At 37.7% G+C, this 16,385-nt stretch overlaps 1 protein-coding gene across 2 annotated transcripts in view; it reads left to right on the top strand.

The window, feature by feature from the left end:
- PI4KA (phosphatidylinositol 4-kinase alpha) overlaps window positions 1-16,385 on the top strand; it is a 142,172-nt gene that overhangs the window by 37,139 nt on the left and 88,648 nt on the right. For both annotated transcript variants that reach the window (XR_016458724.1, XM_031592851.2), the window contains exons 29-51: window positions 110-229; window positions 1,337-1,429; window positions 2,996-3,152; window positions 3,375-3,502; window positions 4,159-4,317; window positions 4,577-4,728; window positions 5,244-5,351; window positions 6,031-6,158; window positions 6,248-6,367; window positions 6,724-6,803; window positions 6,940-7,133; window positions 7,900-7,990; window positions 8,735-8,902; window positions 9,402-9,455; window positions 10,164-10,284; window positions 10,553-10,682; window positions 12,686-12,756; window positions 13,619-13,691; window positions 13,802-13,872; window positions 14,432-14,541; window positions 15,142-15,246; window positions 15,707-15,832; window positions 16,145-16,265. Coding sequence is in view for 1 of the 2 variants with exons in the window: in XM_031592851.2 (XP_031448711.2) it covers window positions 110-229; window positions 1,337-1,429; window positions 2,996-3,152; window positions 3,375-3,502; window positions 4,159-4,317; window positions 4,577-4,728; window positions 5,244-5,351; window positions 6,031-6,158; window positions 6,248-6,367; window positions 6,724-6,803; window positions 6,940-7,133; window positions 7,900-7,990; window positions 8,735-8,902; window positions 9,402-9,455; window positions 10,164-10,284; window positions 10,553-10,682; window positions 12,686-12,756; window positions 13,619-13,691; window positions 13,802-13,872; window positions 14,432-14,541; window positions 15,142-15,246; window positions 15,707-15,832; window positions 16,145-16,265 (2,680 nt within the window). In the remaining variant the exon portion in view is untranslated. The remainder of the gene's footprint in view (window positions 1-109; window positions 230-1,336; window positions 1,430-2,995; window positions 3,153-3,374; window positions 3,503-4,158; window positions 4,318-4,576; window positions 4,729-5,243; window positions 5,352-6,030; window positions 6,159-6,247; window positions 6,368-6,723; window positions 6,804-6,939; window positions 7,134-7,899; window positions 7,991-8,734; window positions 8,903-9,401; window positions 9,456-10,163; window positions 10,285-10,552; window positions 10,683-12,685; window positions 12,757-13,618; window positions 13,692-13,801; window positions 13,873-14,431; window positions 14,542-15,141; window positions 15,247-15,706; window positions 15,833-16,144; window positions 16,266-16,385) is intronic.

The raw sequence follows: 16,385 nt of genomic DNA, 5'->3' as shown, positions 1-16,385 counted from the left end.
CCTCACATACATCTGAAATTGTTTTCTGCAGTTATACAGTGTTAGCCTGTGTGCTGCCTTGTTTTGAAAAATATAGTAGTCTTCTAACAAATGTTTTTTGATGCATCAGGAGTACCTAAACAAACATCAGAACTGGGTATCAGGTTTGTCCCAGCACACAGGACTGGCTATGGCTACAGAAAGTGTTCTTCACTTTGCTGGCTACAACAGACAGAACACAACTTTGGGAGTGAGTATTTTCTTGTTTGCATAGCTGTCATGTTAATTTTATAACATGAAGTTTAGCCAGATAATATGAGCCTCTAAATCATATTTGACATAACTATGAAAATTACTCAGATACCTCATTTCTTTCCAGCTCAAGTCAAAGTATCTTCCAGTCACGCTATTGTTACATAAGTTAATAAGAAGTAGGCTGCTAACAAGCAAGAAAGTTAAAACTATCTATTTCCTCTAAAAGAAACATTTAGGGATGGTTTTTGTTAATTTGAAAGTAGAATCTTTGTATAAAGCTGAAATGCTTTTTAGAATAGAATGCTCATTTGCTCTAATTCATTGTAGGTTCACTCAAAATATGCTTTCACATCACATATTTCATTTCATTCAGTTTTATGCAGTTTGTCCTTTTCTTAAATATGTTTGATTCCTGAAGAAATCTGTAGAATCTGTTCTGTCATCAGCCAGCTTGTTTTCTAGCAGCAGCTTTGAAACTGTCCTCATTCCAAGCTATAGCAGGATTTTCTTTTCATTCTCTCTTACTGTCATCCTTCTAGATAATACTAGTCACTAAATGTAGACAGGATAAAGAATTCCCCCCAGGATGCAGGAATGCTGTGACATAGTTCCCTGAAGAGGGAAAGTTTTTTTTTTAAAAAAAAAAAAAAAAACAAAAAACAAAAAACTTAGAATCAAGAATGTGCTGGAAGAAACTTTAAAACTGTAAAGGAAATAATAGAAGAAGCTTCTTCATGTTCACGCTACTTGTTTTGATTGACTTGTCTACATGTCAAGAACGTTATGGAAAAAAATGTAAGGATTGAGTGACAGAAAACTGTCATATTATAGAATTTCATTACCTTTTCCATGCTTTTTTATCTTTCAAAAAGTGCATGTGTGTAAATTTTGAAAAATTTCAAATTGTATACATGTAACTAATGCACATGTTGCTTGTCTCACCTGTATCCATTCTGGTACTTTTGTACCTCATAGTCCTGATACTATTCTGATTATAAGCACAAAGGAAATTAAGCTTAAAACATAGGTAAAGATGTGAGAGGAAAAAAGATAAGTGATTAGATGCGAACAATATAAATAGCTGTATATGATTTGGTCATAGGCAACCCAGCTAACTGAAAGACCTACTTGTGTGAAGAAGGACTATTCCAACTTTATGGCTTCTCTTAATTTGCGTAACCGCTATGCAGGGGAGGTAAGTACACACTTTTACGCAGTGTGTGGAGTGTTCACCAGTCTGGTGTCAGGACATTGTGACTTCCAGCCTAAATTATTCTGTGATTTTATGTTCTTTTAAGCATGGACTCTAAAGTTAAATTCCTTCAAGACAGAAGAGTATAATTTTGCTAGGTTATTAAGCAGCTCTTTTGCTGTTGATCACAGAATGGCCAGGGTTGAAAGGGACCTCAAGGATCATGAATCTCCAACCCCCCTGCCACATGCAGGACTACCAACCTCCCCATTTAATACTAGACCAAGCTGCCCAGGGCTCCATCCAATCTGGCCTTGAACACTTCTAGGGACGGGGCATCCACAGCCTCATTGGGCAGCCTGTGCCAGCATCTCACCCCTCTCATAGCAAAGAACTTCCCCCTGACATCCAACCTAAATCTTCCCTCCCTCAACTTCAGACCATTTCCCCTTGTCCTGTTGTTATTTACCCTTTCAAAAAGTTGATTCTCCCTCCTGTTTATAGGCTCCCTTTAGGTACTGAAAGGCTGCAGTTAGGTCACCCTGCAGCCTTCTCTTCTCCACGCTGAACAAGCCCAGCTCCCTCAGCCTGTCTTCATAGTGGAGGTGCTCCAGTCTCTTGTCATCTTTGTGGCCCTCCTCTGGACCCTCTCCAACAGCTCCCTGTTTTCTTGTACTGGGGGGTCCAAACTTGGATGCAGTGCTGCAGATGGGGCCTCACAAGAGCCAAGTAGAGGGGGACAGTCACCTCCCTGTCCCTGCTGGCCACCCCTCTTCTGATGGAGCCCAGGATACCATTTGCTTTCAGAGCTGTAAAAGCACACTGCTGGCTCACGTTAAGCTTTCATCCATCAAGACCACCCAGGTCCTTCTCCACAGGGCTGCTCTCAAGGACTGCTCCTTCCAGTCTGTATGGATGCCTGGGATTCCTCCGGCCCAAGTGCAAAACTCTGCACTTAGCCATGTTGAACCTCATCAGGTTCACCCGGGCCCACCTTTCAAGCCTGTTGAGGTCCCTCTGAATGGCATCCCTTCCTTCAACCGTGTCTACCGCACCACTCAGCTTGGTGTCGTCAGCAAACTTGCTGAGGGTGCACTTGATTTCATTGTCAATGTCATTGATAAAGATGCTAAAAAGCACCAGTGCCAAGACAGACCCCTGGGGGATGCTGCTTGTTACTGGCCTCCACCTGGACATAGAATCATTAATTACCACCCTCTATCTGTGGCCTTTGTACCTATTTCTTATCCATTGAGTGGTCCACCCATCAAATTCATATCCCTTTAGTTTGGAGATAAGGATGTGGTGGGGGACCATGTTGAAGGCCTTGCTTGAGTCCAGGTAAATGATATCAGTCGCCTTTCCCTTGTCCACCAATGCCATCACTCCATCATAGAAGGCCACTTCATCTTGTATGAAATTCTTAAATTACAGGCAAAACTAAGGTGCATTGGCAAAATACAAATAAAAGAGATCTGTTTGTGTTGAGTTTCCTTACTCAGCACACGACCAGTACCAAACTAGACTAGAAATATTGTTCTTCGTTTAAAGCCTCATTGTATTTTTCAGGTTTCTGGAATGATTCAGTTCTCAAATGCTACAGGACGAACATCTGACCTGAATAAACTGATGGTCAAAGAGCTGAACAATGCTCTTGAATCAGGCCAGACTGAATTCTACACGCAGGCCATGTTTAAGTTGACTGCACTATTAATAAGCAGCAAAGGTAATGAAAACCAAGTGGGCTTCTGCATTCTGGATGTGAATGCCATATATAGTAAGGACAGAAGGTATCTCCATACTAACTCTGTATGCATCAGCTTGAAGTGAAACTGTGTTTGTATTGGGGAAAATGCTCTTAAACTAGAACCTTCTTATTAGCTGTTTTTATGTTGATTATGCTCGTCTTTATTCTGCTGTGGAAATCTGTTTGAATGTTTGCTTTCAGATTGTGATCCCCAGCTCCTTCATCATCTGTGCTGGGGACCTTTGCAGATGTTCAATGAACATGGTATGGAAACAGCAATTGCTTGCTGGGAGTGGCTGCTTGCTGCCAAGAATGGAATAGAAGTGCCGGTAAGAAGCAATTTAATTACTCTTTCTCTGTCACTGCAAGAGGGAAGGGAAAGAAGAATATATGGAGAGATTCACAGTTGTTGTGAATCCATGTAAAATAAGAATAGTAAATGCGTTGTTAATCATTTTAACCTGCCAGGAAGTTTCTCTTGATGTATTGTTGGGAATCTGAACACCCTCACTATGTGGACTGTGGGAAATGGATGCTTCTTAGCAGCAGGAATGATAAAGCAAATAAAGGCTGTTAGGATCTCAGCTGTACAACTTACTTTGCTGCTTGAGGTACCTGTGCTTCTCATGAATTAGATCTTGAACTACTGCAATTTATAGTATGATATTTTAAAACAGTCATTAATATCTCTGCTCATCATTTGGTGCCTGTGGTATTTGACATTATTCCCTCGCAATAAAAAATAGGCTTGTTACAGTTATAATCCTGTAGCAGGATGTAGTAACACCATGTGCTACTGATAGTTTGGCATCTTCAATGAAATACAGCACTTGTCTGCTGTTGCCCTTGGTATTTCTGTTATTAACAGAACTTCAGAACAGGAGGAGTCTTTTTTTTCTCGTTGTGTACCTTGTGGAGAAATATTGCACTTTCCATACAAGAAGATGCTCTTCAAACAGGAAATCTTACGATCTTGCTTTTGTAGTTCATGCGGGAAATGGCAGGAGCCTGGCAAATGACAGTGGAGCAGAAAGTTGGCCTGTTTTCTGCTGAGCAGAAAGAAGCAGATCCATTAGCAGCCTCAGAGGAAAGCCAGCCAAGACCTTGTCCGCCAGAAGTCACCCCACATTACATCTGGATAGAGGTGTGTATTTCTGAAATGTTCCCCCTATGGTGATTTTGGAATAGTGCTATGATTAAGCTATTCTGTGCTGTTTGTTCTTGTGATTTGAAAAGATAGTGGAGTCATGATGGTAGTCCCTCTGTCTCAAAGCTCAGAGGTATGCTCTTTTTACAGGAGCGTGGTGATTATGAAAGTGTCTGAAACAGAAGAGACTGGTTTGTTTGATTCTGAGATTGAAAATAAAATTAAAGGATGCATAGCGTCTATGTCTCTTTCTCAGTTTCTGGTGCAGAGATTTGAAATAGCCAAGTACTGCAGTTCTGACCAGATAGAGATCTTCTCCAGCCTGCTCCAGCGATCTCTTTCCTTGAACATTGGAGGGGCAAAGGGCAGTTTGAATCGGCATGTGGCAGCAATTGGACCCCGTTTCAAGTGAGCACGGTTTCTTTTCCTTGGTGGCAGTAGCATGGTTATGAGATGTAGGACAAAATAACTAAACGTTAAATGTTTATTTTGTCATTGGCTTCAAGTGGTGGAAATTGTTTTAAAAGCCTGGAATTATGCAGAGTTGAAGCTCTGTTTTCAAAGTAGAAGTATTAACTTTCAAAGTAAAGTCAGCTCTGGTGCTTCAGAAAAACCTTATGAGATAATTTTATATAGTGAATCATTGACATCAGGAATCAATTCTGTGTATCAGTTAGCAATAATTCTGCTCTATCAATCAGTTTCTCTTCTATGACTTGAAGGCTTCAACTTTCTATGGTTCAGTCATCACAGCTTTAGGAACAGGCTGATGATAAAAGAATGTTCCAAGAGCTTTGAAACAGGCACTTTTCAACAAGTTGAATGGAATTGTAGTATAGTGTTGCTTTAAGTATTGTTTGTATGGTGTTGCATTAGTCATTGTTTTAGGAACAGCAAGGTTTTCATTCTCTTAAATGTATTAGGTTGCTGACATTGGGGTTGTCTTTGCTGCATGCTGATGTGGTTCCAAATGCAACTATTCGAAATGTTTTGAGAGAGAAGATTTATTCAACTGCCTTTGATTATTTCAGGTACTGTCTCATACTGAAAGTGCATGTGTAACATTTCCTAACAGTTCAAAGAACAAGCTGTTTTTCTCTAGCAATTTAACTTCCTTTCCTTTTTTTGTTCATTCTAACAAAGGCTTTTGTTTGTGATTCTTTGTGGTTCATAAACCATCTTGATGATTTTTAGATAGAATTTCAATTTTTTTTTATATGCAGTTTATAATGTATTATCTTCAGGAATGTTGCACTTGTTTTCTTTGTTCTTTTTTTGGAGTTCATTCAGTGCTCAAAACTGTACCTAGATGTAAGATGTAAAGAACTGCTATTACAGAACGTGGCTGAAATACTGTTTTCAGAAATCATTTTGAGAGTACAACCACACTGAATTTGATTCCAAGATCTGACATGAACACAGCAGAACATAATGTAGTAATGGGAGTGTGTGACAATGCGAGGGAACCATATTAAATCATAATATTAAATTTCAAGTGAATCCAAGATGCTGACAGGCTACCGCCTTAATTTTCAATTATAATGGAAAGCTTCAGGCAGACAGAATGAAGAAATAAGAATAAAATACAGTATAATGTTTGGTCTCATCTCTTTTAGACTGTGGTCAAAAGGAGGAAAAAAAAGATCTTGTTTTTTTGCTTTTGTTTGCTTTTTTTAATACATTCAACATTCTTTGTATGATTTTCTTGAGTTGGCCATCGAAGTTCCCTACGCAGGGGGAAAAGAGGCTTCGTGAGGACATCACCATATTGATCAAGTTTTGGACAGCAATGTTCTCAGACAAAAAGTATCTCACAGCAAGCCAGCTTGTGCCACCTGGTGAGATCCTTCATCTGCAGTTTCAAAAGCCCTTTTTTTTTTTTTTTCATTTGATTGCATTCTATATCAGATCTGTGTTCTGTTGTTAGATAATCAAGACACCAGGAGCAACCTGGACATCAATGTTGGGTCTCGGCAGCAGGCTACGCAAGGATGGATAAATACCTACCCTCTGTCCAGTGGCATGTCAACCATATCTAAAAAATCAGGTATATTTTTAATTGTAACCAGCTGATTATACCCAACTTTGCAGTATATTTTATGTTGATTGTCTACAGGCAATATTCAACATTAGGCTAGAGTTCTCCTGGCGAGGTATTTGATTATCAATGCCAAATTGTGGAGGGGTAAAAAACAACAACAACAAACTCAAATTATGCCACTTGGAGCAAGCACCATGAGTAGCTGCATTGCTGACTTTCTGAGATCATTCAAATGTAAATTTACAGTTGTCCTATGGTGATTCAGTTCTTAAATGTGGAAGTTGCCAGGTGTGGACAGTTTAAAAATAGACTTAAACATACTGAATAAAAAACACTGAAAACGTTTTTAACCTTTATTTGAGGAATGTCTAAGAAGACTAACAGAGGTACGCAGCTACACAAGTACTACATGAAGCGAAGGACGTTACTGCTCTCATTGCTGGTGAGTTTGTAGGGAAGCAGTATGAGTTTTGAAGACAGTTGTTTTTGGATGATGTATTGACTAAAGTACCATGAGAGAGTAAAGTAGAAGTATTTTTCTTTCAGAGAATATGTATTTTTTTCCTTGTTTCCCTCAGGCTACTGAAATTGAACGCTTAATCACATGGTACAATCCACTCTCCTCCCCTGAATTAGAGTTGGATCAGACTGGGGAGAGCAGTGTGGCAAACTGGAGATCGAAGTATATCAGTCTTAGTGAGAAGCAATGGAAGGATAATGTGAATCTCGCTTGGAGCATCTCTCCTCACCTTGCTGTACAGCTGCCTACCCGGTGAGAAATTTCAAAAGGAAAAGCTGATGTAATTCCTGCTGCCTTTCTTAGAAGTTGAGTGAGTACAGGCACAATAAGTATGGATGGTACTTGCTCCTGCTTACAGCCTCCTTGCATACTTCCATAGCTGGTTGAGACTTCTGAAATAAAAAAAAAAAAGTGGATTACTTAAAAATATATTAACTTGGCTCAATATCTAGCGGAGTCCAATTTCCATCCCTTCCATCTGTTTGATGCTAACATGTAGACAGTATTTTGTTCAGCAGAAATTATGTTCATTTTTTTTAATAGTGTTTAAACCATTAGCAGGCATAACATTTAAGCAGTTCTAAAAGTATCTTTGAATGAAGTGTTCTAACTGTATATTGGCTTGTACTTCAAAAAGTATGCTAGGAGAATTAGCATAGTTGGCTTTGAAAGGGAAAGGAAATTCTTTCCTCCTTACAACAGTGATAGCTTTTGCAAAACAGCAGTAGTATGTATGAAGCTTTCTGTAGAATCTCAGACATTATATTTCAACCAATAACTCAATAATGGGCCAAAATGCTAGGCATTAGTACAAAAGCACTGGATGAGGACCAGTTGTTCCTGAACCTGAATCCTCTCTTTGACAACATATTCTTCCCTCAATGTGCATTGTTTGATGGTTGGACTATTTGTTTATTAAGCATTTACTTTCCTGCCCTTTGCTGCTTTCATCTTGATGTAAATAAAAGAGGCTTTCAAAGTTTTATGATAAGGTTATTGTATTCCTGATTATACATAGATTTAAGAACACTGAAGCTATTGGAACAGAAGTAACTCGTCTGGTTCGGTTGGACCCAGGAGCTGTTAGTGATGTTCCTGAAGCAATAAAGGTACTAGTGAATATTTATGTACAGGGCCCCAGAGTGGCTATTTAGTTCAGTTATACTGGAAATACAGCCTTAGCTGTAGTGTATGAACAGTGTATGTTCTAATGCTAAGCATATTTCTGTAGGAGAGAATGACAAAACAGCTGTGGAAATAAGATGCTGAGGCAAAAATCACAGGAATAAAAGTAGGTGGCAAGTTAGTGCTTGCTTGCTCCCAGATGTGCTCTCACTATACGTGGAATATCTCAGAACTCATAAATTGCAGTACACCTACTATTTCTGCTCCTTTTGAATAATGCATAGAAAGACTATAGGACCAAGTTATGGTGAGCACTGCTGCTGAAGTTATTTTAAGCTTAACCCGCTCTCTTGAGATGCCAAGCCTCTTAAAACAGAAGAGGCTTGTTATGTTCATCTGCAGTAAAGCATTCTGTACATCACCTCTAAAACAGACAAGATAACTGCACCTTTTTTTACTCATCTGTTCTTATTTTTTCCCATACTTCTCTACCGTGCTTTTAGTAATTTGACGTCATTAACTTCATGCAGTGATCTAGAAAGTGGAATGATTCCAATAGTTAGATTTCCAAAGGATATAAAATAGCTGTGGTTCCGTCAAATAAAATATAGCATGTTTTTTTTTGCCCTGCTTTAATAAGCTAGATTATAGCATTACCACCTGATGTGCATTTCCTAGATATTGCTGGGTGCTGTAAGCTCCTAATGTGGTCTGACCTGTTTTTTCAGTACCTGGTTACCTGGCACACAATTGATGCTGATGCACCTGAGCTCAGTCATGTTCTGTGCTGGGCACCAACGGATCCACCAACTGGCCTTTCCTATTTTTCAAGCATGTATCCACCTCATCCTCTAACAGCTCAGTATGGAGTTAAAGTCCTGCGGTCTTTTCCTCCGGTGAGTTTTGGTATAGTTGCAGCCGTAGTCGTTGTTGCCACAGGCTTCATTTTAGTACTGTGGAAAGACATGTATGCAGAATGGGCTCACCTTGTTGGAGGACATGAAGAGACTGGGATGAAAACTTAAAGTTGATTGTTCAGCATAATACTGGCTTGTGTACCTGGTAATTATTTTGTCATAAATTGCACCTACTTGAATTCTTCAGTGTTCCCCTTAAATACTACCAAATTCTCCTTTCAGCAGAGAACTTTTAATACTAGTCAGACTTGCATGAGGACTATAAAATACATTATTGTTAATATTTTTGAAGTTGGACGGGGCAGAAAAATGCTTGTATTAAAGGAGAGGGCATATATGCAGTTTAAAATAAAGAGGGGGCGGTATTTGCAATTTTATTCTATCACATAACTGAAGGAAACTTTTCACTGTGCGTGTGACCTGTCTTCTCCTCTTGAGTACTAAAACAATAACAATAAAAACTCTGACATCTTTTCAGGATGCCATTTTATTCTACATTCCACAGATTGTGCAGGCACTGCGGTATGATAAGGTGAGGATATGAAACAGCTGTGCATGAACCAAGCAAACTTTGAATAATGGCTTTCAGACTTAAAACTGCCAAACAGACTAAATTTAAGGTTAAAATAGTGCTGCTTATTATTATGGTATATCTAATACATAAAAGACAAACGCCTCTAGAGGCTGGCTTGCTTTGGATGCACCTCTTTTATGCCGTCCCTGGGATGAGTAGAATTCATCTGTACACTTCAACTTCTTTTTTAAGTTTGTTCTTATTGCCTAGAAAATTTCTGTGGAACTGTGCAAGCGCTTAGTTCTTTACACCAAATGTGCAGTCTATAAGATAGCACATGCATTTCTGATAATACAGGAGCATTTAGTGGTGCCAGGCAATACCAGTGTTTCCACTGCATTTCCTCTGGTTTGTATATGTAGTATGAGCTACCCAGATTTTAAAGAGATTTGAAAACCATGTAGAACATAGAGAAAATGGCACAGATGTGCAAAGCTAGTGATGGAATATGTCAGTAGTAAAGCTAAAACATGTTAGGTCAATTCCTTACCTTTTAGAGTACACTGTCATTCTTCAGAGGCCTTTTAGCAACATGAGTGAGATTGCAGCAGTCGTCTTTTCATGCGTTAAAAACTTTTGACTTTTAAGAATCACTGTTATTAGGAGTAATATTGAGTCTGCTTGATTTGTAATGATCTTTTCTTATTGGACTGGCTATAATTGCAGATGGGTTACGTTAGAGAATACATCTTGTGGGCAGCTGCCAAATCCCAGCTCTTGGCTCACCAATTCATCTGGAACATGAAAACTAATATCTACCTTGATGAAGAAGGACACCAAAAAGATCGTGAGTTCTTTGAAATATAGTATAGTTTAGCTCCTTTCTTGCCACAGTTCAGGCTGAATCTCCTTCTTGCTTTCTCCTGACAGGAGAGAATCCTTTTAGCTGGAAACTTCTTTAGTTTGTAGAGAGAGGGCACATTCTGTTGAAGTACTCTACCTGACAGAAGAGATGCAGCAATGTTTGCATTGCTACTTTTTTTGTACCCATCACATGTATCACTTAGCTTTCTGAAATAAGCTTCTAACACAGATGTTTTCTTTTTCATGTGCAGCTGACATTGGGGAACTTCTGGAGCAGCTCGTAGAGGAGATAACGGGCTCATTATCTGGCCCAGCTAAGGAATTCTACCAGCGGGAATTTGATTTCTTTAATAAAATCACTAATGTTTCAGCCATTATCAAGTAAGTGTTACACTACAGAAATTGTGTTTTTTTGGGGGTGCACTTCTGGAAATTGTCATAGTTAATAGGCTAAGTTGCTTTTAGTCATATTGAAATAGTGTCTTTTGTGAAAGAGAATTAATTACTTTTATGATAAGATGATGATTTTTCCTTTCTTAAGTGTAACTTAACAGTCATAGTAGAATGAAAGGTCTCATTTTACTTTGATTCTCAGAGATAATTTATATCTGGCCTAATCTCTGTGCTTGAAATTAGCAGTTCTGTCTTAACCAGCTGTTGCTTCTTATTCTGGAAGCAGATGATTGTAAACTTCAGATTTAATTTGATTTTATAAATACGTTGTGGTTACTAATAGTGAAATGAAGTTCCATAGAAGAGTGCTCCAATATGTGATTGGAATTGGAAAAACAATGCATGCTCTTATATAGGTTGAAATTCTATCAGTCTTGTCACCAACATTGTTAATTTGGCTTGGTAAAGCACTTAGCATTCTCCTGAAAAGTTTGGTTCAGGAAAAGCAGTACTCCTGCATTTAAGTGTGGCAGGTTGGCTGTCATTTTTTCTGCATATTGTAACATGTTACCACTTCTTGGGTGGATATGAAACATGAAGAAAACTCAATCAACAAAAAACACCTGAAGTACTGGTAAATAACTTACCTTCTGTTAAAACTGGGTGGCACTTTTCCTCTTTACAAGGAGATCTCATTATGTGGTAAAATGCCACATAATCTCTTTTATCTTTTTTTATACATAAGTATTTTCCCTTTGTACCTAAATTGTGGTTAGAGAGAAAGATGCACTGTCAAAGTAAGCAGATTGTTGATCTTTAAAAGTGAAAGTCTTGCTTATGGAGATTCTCACTGCTGACTGCAAGATACTCAATTTAACTTCTATAAATCTTGCCAGTGGGTGACAGCAGCCCAGCACACAAGCTCTAAAATTAGTACGTGTGGTTTTATTGCATATTTTCAGAACATTCTCAAGTGTTAAAATATTTAAAAGTCATATAATATATATTTCTTAGAACATACCTCCTTTAAAATGAAGCTTTGCAAACCAGCAGTATAAAGGCATCAGGTTAAAGGACACTTGCTTCACGGAAACTTATCAAATACTATGTCTTTCACCCAGCAGGATGAGTTAAAAGAGGGCTCTTGGGCATGAATACCTTGATATTTAGGATGATATTTAGGATGATATTTTGTTAGCATGGAATCATAATTAAGCAACTGTTAATAACTGTATTTGCAAGCATTTCATTTTGCACCTCAGGTACTTAAAAAAAAAAAAGACGTTTTATGCATTTCCTATGTAAAGACAACAGAGAGGAAATGCTGTTTGCTTTGTAGATGGCATAAATGAGTAAATTTATAATCTATGATTATGTAAGTGTTATGTTGCTGCTTCAGTGATCTACTGTACTGCTTAAAATTAGAACATAAGTAATAACTTTCAGTTCCGTGGTGCTACACCAAATGTGTGCAATTGCATGGCTGACTTCAGTAGATGGTTAACACAAGTGCCTGTGCAAATTGGGTAATTGCATGTAACTAATTGTTAACCATGTTACCAATTATCCAGTTGACACCTGCAGTCATGCAAAGTATGTGAACAAATTAGGTGTGTAATTGCATAGATATTTTGTTGGCTTGTCCTTTTTCAGTTAGCTTATACCACTTCCAAAGCAGCGTTCTTATTCTGGTGTAAGTTCCACAAAGGAGAATGATATTGGCAGAACTATAGCACTGTTGACAAAAGCGTACTTTATGTGCAAACTTCTCTGCAAGGAAGTGTCTTCATATTTAATTCACTGCTCTTATGGTGTTTGGATTTGACAGCTACCTATACTCCAGTTAATGTTGTATCTACAAAACAAGGTCTTCAATAAGACAGTGGTGCAGTAAGACATTTTTGTCATTGTATAAATTTGAAACAAAACACCAGGGAAGTACACACTAGAATATAGAATATAGTTATATAAAATATTATTAATCTTTCTAGGCCGTTTCCTAAAGGAGATGAAAGAAAAAAAGCTTGTTTGAGTGCTCTGTCTGAGGTGAAAGTGCAGCCTGGTAAGAAGTGATTTCATCATATAATGTAGTGGTCTTCTTGCATTCAGTGTCAGTGCGAAATTTTCTGTAAGCAAATGCTAAATGTCTGGCAAGTTCTGGTGCTGGTGACAAAGTAGCTGTTCGTCTTACAGTTGGATTGTTTCTCTTGAATCAATTTGAATATTTTTACCAGCTGTTAATTTCTATATTGTGCACCAAAGCTTTCCCCACAGTGCTTACAGTCAAATTAGGTAACACAGGTAAAAACAGCAAAGTATATCTAAAGAGGGGAAGTAAACAGTTTTCTTTTGGACCACCTTTTATTAAAAGAGATTAAATATCTTAAAGAATTTATCTCAAGAATAAAACATGTCCAGTTGCCTTCGTTATTGTTTTTCTTGCTTCAGACATGCCCTTGAAACATGACTATCTCAAGGTCCTTTTATTTGTGTGTGTGTACACACACATACATAGACATATATTTTAAACATATTTTCCCCATCTGAATCTTCTTTTTAAAATGCACTTTGACCTCTGTCTGATAGGTTTCAGTTCTCCTACCGTTTTTCTTTTGCTAAAAGTGCACTGGAATATGCAGCTAAATCTTGCTAGAAACTCTTGTAAGAGAAGTCCTATCTATACATTTCTATGGTAAAGATTCTGCAGTATTAGTTCAAAATTATATTCCATTAAACTTTGACCAATGGGAAGGGTACTGCATTCTTTGTGACATACAAACCGTATCCTCCAGTTTATCATCTCTAGCATTCATTTGATTCAAAAGTATGTAGTGAAGCTGTAGACAATAAGAACAGTTGTTCTCCAAGTATCATTGTCACACTGGCCAATAAATCTTTTCTTTGTTCTCTGCTCCATTTTGCAGGCTGCTACTTGCCCAGCAATCCTGAAGCTATTGTTCTGGACATTGATTACAAATCAGGAACTCCTATGCAGAGGTAGTGTGCTCTTGTATTCTTCCATTAAGTTAATTCATGATATTTAGTTTTTCTATAAATCCTCATTTGGCTAACTTGCACTCATCATCTTTTTATTTATTACAATGTAGTGCAGCAAAAGCACCCTACCTGGCCAAATTTAAAGTGAAACGATGTGGAGTTAGTGAGCTTGAAAAAGAAGGTTAGTAAATGGGTTTTAATCACTGATGCTACTAAGTAAGAGTCAGCACTTTCTTTAAAATTGCCTGCTTTTAGTGACCTGTGCTGCTGCATTAAAGAAACACTTCCATATTGAACTTTATCTGCAGTGACTCAGCTCAAAAATAAAAATGCATACAATGGAAAGAGAAGAAAATTTTTTGAAAACTTAAGTTCTGTTTTTTTCTGTTTTTCTTTTTTTTTTTTCAGTCCCTGGAAGCATGCCACAGAAATATCCTGAAAAAATGTGTATGGTTACTTTAGACTAACATATAAATTAATTGCTTTTCTGTGGTCTTTTACAGGATAATCTAAGTGACTAGCTTAATGTAATTTGGGCATTTATCAAGTAGATCATGAAGATAATTTTTGATGTATATGTTCCAACTCTAATACAGAAAGGAAACTGCCTTATGAAATTCATCTTGCAAAGCAGAAGTACTTCAGTGTGAAATGTGGTTTTGAATGTAGGGTGCTTGTCATGGTATGAAAAATACTAACTGAAGTGTGCATCTGGGTTTTGCTTTTTACTCTTTGTGCAGGTCTGCGATGTCGTTCTGATTCCATAGATGAAAGTGCAGAAGAAGGAGTGGACAGTAAGAAAATCTGTTGGCAAGCAGCTATCTTTAAAGTGGGTGATGACTGCAGACAGGTACAAAGCTACTATGCAGTTATATAAAACAAATTTGTAGGTGACAATATAAAATAAGGAAATAATTTTAGCTTGGAAATGTTTCTTCTTTGGAATTTTGAGAATCCCTACCAGGTATGGACTAGGGGAGAGAATTGTGATATACTATTCTGGAAAATTTGACTTGGATACAAATGTCGTTCTTACAAGATAGTTCGTGTAATGCCATGACGTAAAAATCTTTTTTAGACTTCATTTTTCAATTGAACAGTTGGTAATGTCAGAGTAATTTCCAAGGTGATACCTTGTACTATCTTGTACATTGAAGCTTGGTCCTTTTTGATTAAAGGAGAATGCTAGCTATTATCTCTGAAGTTATTCGTATCCCTCTTAATCAGAGAATGATATAGAAAGGTTTAAATGTCAGCAGTTAAATCTTTGGTTTTGTTTGCTACCCATTTGAGCATCTTCTCCTTTTTTGATTTTCCCCAAAGCCACAGTGTATGTACAACCTTCTGGGGAAACTTACGTTCACTCTGGAGTTCTTCAGAGCATTTCTGTCATCTGACTTATGATCTGTAACCCCTGTAATGCTTGTGCGATTTTTTTCTTACATAACAGGACATGTTAGCTTTACAAATCATTGATCTCTTCAAGAATATATTTCAGCTGGTAGGCTTGGATCTTTTTGTGTTTCCATATAGAGTGGTGGCCACAGCTCCTGGGGTAAGTGAGCAGTTTACTGCTGTAGAAAGTAGTTCCTAATTTAAAAACAAAACAAAAAAATCTTTTCCTGCACATATAAGTTAACATTTCTGCAAAGAAGTACTGTGCACATCACACCAAATACTTGGAGTACCATTGACACAGTCATTCTTCTCCTACTTTCTTCTTTTCTAAAGCTTTTGGTCAGAAATTTTACTGCTTTTGGTTATTCATGTTTGTTTGGTTTTTGGGACAGCATTGTGCAAGTCTATGGAAAGTTATAAATTGTTTGTGTCTTATGTTGCATGGAAATTCTCAAACGTTGGATGTAGTTTTTCTTAATGAACATACTAGAAATTCTGTATTTGGTGATGTGCAGTCTTTCCCAGATCTCTTGGGAGACCTCTGACTGCCGAGAGCCACGTAGAAAATGTATGTTGGGAGTATGCTGTACAGACCTGTTTCTCTTCTTCCCTTTCAGTGTGGTGTTATTGAATGCATTCCTGACTGTACGTCCCGTGACCAGCTGGGCAGGCAGACAGACTTTGGGATGTACGATTACTTTACAAGGCAATATGGAGATGAGTCTACTCTTGCATTCCAGAAGGTAAAATAATAGTTTGCAGATATAGTACAGTTTCAACTGAGTGATGTTCTAGCCATAAGAAATAATGACAAATAACTAGATAGTTACTACTTTAATGGTGTACCTGGCTTCTGATGTAGATAATTCATTTTTAGCTATGAGTAAGCTAGCTAAAGAAATTACTGCAGCTGTAGCTATGTGGAGAATATTATTGAACATAAATTCAAACTAATCATTAATGGATGAAAAAGAATGTTCAGCCGTATCTGCTTCTGGGATGAGTGAGTTATTAAATTATGTGTTCTTATTTGCTTTGACTTCTTGCTTGTACAGGCTCGCTATAATTTCATCCGCAGTATGGCTGCGTATAGTCTTCTCCTTTTTCTGCTCCAAATTAAAGACAGGCATAATGGCAACATCATGCTGGACAAAAAGGGACACATCATTCACATTGGTCAGTCATAGTTATCTTTTCCTTCTGCTGTAAAATACTGCTAATAGAATTTCAATTTGAGATTAATCAGATTTCAACTTTTAAATACATATGGGACGTTTTTCTTGCCAGTTTAGTATT

Source organism: Phasianus colchicus, chromosome 18, assembly GCF_987193195.1.
Source record: "Phasianus colchicus chromosome 18, bPhaCol1.hap1.1, whole genome shotgun sequence".
NCBI lineage: Eukaryota > Metazoa > Chordata > Aves > Galliformes > Phasianidae > Phasianus > Phasianus colchicus.
Note: the sequence above shows the minus strand (reverse complement) of the source record. Positions and strands in the feature narration are given on the sequence as shown.